Genomic DNA, 2,571 nt, shown 5'->3' with positions numbered 1-2,571 from the left:
GGTGAGATGGAGAAACATTCATAATTACTAGTCAGCCGTACACATCACCATATAATAGCTTTATATGGCTGTATACGCTGCATTGCTTCTTTGAAGGGAAAACGTGTCTTAAATGGGCGTATATGCAGTAGTTTAATTAGCAGCAAGAGACCAGTTCAATTGGTTGGTTGGTTTCACTTGACTAAGTCTATAATTGCTAACGATTTCAGGCGCTGCTCGCTGCACCTATATAAACTCATACATCCCTGCATGTTCAAACCATCACTCACGCCACAATCACAAACAGAAACACAGGAGAGAGAAAAAGATCAGATGGCATCATCCTCTTCCTTCCTTCTCCTTGCTGTTCTTCTTGCGTTGGTCTCATGGCAGGCCACTGCCTCCGATCCTAGCCCCCTCCAGGACTTTTGTGTCGCCGACATGAATTCACCAGGTACTATCCGGTTTCTCATCACGTTCTCACCAAATAAATTTGTTGAAATGAATTTCTAGAAATTATATGCAAGTCGAAAAAACTTTTTAAGACCTAAGCTTACACCAAATACATATGTTGAAATGAATTTCTGAAAATTATATGCATGTTCAAACTACTTTGTAAGACCTAAGCTTACATTATAAATCTTCTCTATGCACCAGTACGTGTCAATGGGTTTGTTTGCAAGAACCCAATGGAGGTCAACGCTGATGACTTCTTCAAGGCAGCCGCCCTCGACAAGCCTAGGGTGACCAACAAGGTTGGATCCAACGTCACTTTGATCAACGTCATGCAGATTGCTGGACTCAACACCCTCGGCATCTCAATTGCGCGCATCAACTATGCTCCCTTGGGTCAAAACCCACCACATACGCACCCTCGCGCCACTGAGATCCTCACGGTGCTCGAGGGGACACTGTACGTTGGCTTTGTCACATCCAACCAGCCCGCCCCAAACAGAAACAAGTTCCTCTCGAAGGTGCTCAACAAAGGTGATGTGTTCGTCTTCCCCGTGGGGCTCATCCACTTCCAATTCAACCCCAACCCCCACAAGCCCGCAGTTGCAATTGCCGCGCTCAGCAGCCAGAACCCAGGGGCTATCACAATTGCCAATGCGGTGTTTGGGTCAGACCCACAAATATCCGATGATGTTCTTGCCAAGGCGTTTCAGGTGGAAAAGAATACAATAGACTGGCTCCAGGCTCAGTTCTGGGAGAACAACCACAACTAAGTGAAACGTTGGCTGATTACATGGAGGACCAGTGCGCAAATTAGGGACATGTTTGAGTTTGTAGATATGCATCCTAATCTATAAAATAAATGGAGCATATGTCATCCCATTGTTGTGTCTGTAATGAGTGAATTTATTTCTACCTTCTGAATAATTGACAATATCATTTTTTTATCACACTGATATGATCTCATATGCTTTTTTGGTTCTAATGTTTCGTATTTCTCATTAAAAAATCAATATTTTGGGTTCTTTTCCCCTTGTTCCGAAACAAGAGATGATTAGGTCAAAAAAGGAAACAATACACGGTTATCTGGTAATCCAGTATATGTTTGATGCTAGGGTTGAACACCTAGGATTATGTTGCAATACATGCGAAGTATGCGATGGTTGGAGCCCGATTGTGCTCAGGATTTAAATGTGAAGTTGAATGTGCAAAAGTAGCTTCCTGGAGTCGTTGTTATGCTCTCTTGCTTTCTGGTGTATGCTATAAGAAATTTGCGGTTCCTGCTTGTAATATTTTAGCTTCCTTTTGGTTCAAAACTCTTGTAAGTTCAATTGATGGTTGCTTTAATGGAAATTTGATGAGGTGGATCGTTTTATCAAAATACTTATGAGCATTATTTTTGTTTTTCTTAAGTTGACAACTAAAAATAAGATTTTTACTAAGTTTTAGAAACTGGACACACCAGAGACCAGATTCCAAAAATTTGCTCCAACATACATATAGAAAACAGGCAAAAATATACAAAAGAAAAGATTATTACCTAACCCCCCCGAAATGAATATTATTTGAGTTGTTTCTTTGTAACAAGCCTGTCATAGAAGCATTTTATCACAAAACGGACTTCGGCCGCTTGGCTGAACGATATATGGTGTCGAGGAAATCCAAATACAAGATGATCAAAGAAAGCATGGAAAACCAAGCCAAACACGCTAACAAGCACAGGAAGTGCCCAATTAGACGCCTCCAGCACGCGGCCGAGAGGAAGCACATGAGAGGCTGGACCACCTAAAGACTCAACCAGGACCGACGACGACATTCAACCACATGCCACCTAGAAGAAAACACTGGACTTCGTCACATCGACACCACCCAACTGCTGTTAGAGAGAACCATCTGCCTAAACCAAGGAGCGTTGACCCTACCAGCGAGCAGAGATGATGAAAGGAGGATATTTCTGCATGTACAAGATAGGTGCAAGCAATATGGTGAGTCACCAAATTTGAGGTTGGTTCGATTGGATTGCCATACCATTCTGAACACGCCACTGCGACTGAAAGGCGACTACACTCACCGATGACGAACCCAAGAGGGTTATGACGCACTGCCACCACCACCGCATCCGTCGGGGGGTGGGGGGGG

General features: G+C 43.3%; 1 protein-coding gene across 1 annotated transcript; it reads left to right on the top strand.

Moving 5' to 3' along the window:
- Positions 1 to 248: 248 nt before the first annotated feature.
- Positions 249 to 1,384, top strand: LOC123174235 (germin-like protein 8-11). Its single transcript, XM_044590019.1, has 2 exons — positions 249 to 433; positions 637 to 1,384. Exons 1-2 carry the CDS (start codon positions 250 to 252, stop codon positions 1,203 to 1,205), a joined length of 753 nt encoding a protein of 250 aa, XP_044445954.1. The 5' UTR covers position 249; the 3' UTR covers positions 1,206 to 1,384.
- Positions 1,385 to 2,571: the final 1,187 nt, after the last annotated feature.

The sequence above is a fragment of the Triticum aestivum genome, unplaced genomic scaffold (assembly GCF_018294505.1).
Source record: "Triticum aestivum cultivar Chinese Spring unplaced genomic scaffold, IWGSC CS RefSeq v2.1 scaffold20072, whole genome shotgun sequence".
In the NCBI taxonomy this organism is placed as follows: Eukaryota; Viridiplantae; Streptophyta; class Magnoliopsida; order Poales; family Poaceae; genus Triticum; species Triticum aestivum.
The sequence above is the reverse complement of the archived record's forward strand: the minus strand, read 5'-3'. Positions and strand labels throughout refer to the sequence as shown.

Coding starts and splice junctions, on each gene's coding strand:
- LOC123174235 (XM_044590019.1), top strand. CDS start 250: ATGTTCAAACCATCACTCACGCCACAATCACAAACAGAAACACAGGAG. Junction 434..636: donor CGCCGACATGAATTCACCAG/GTACTATCCGGT, acceptor TCTATGCACCAG/TACGTGTCAATGGGTTTGTT.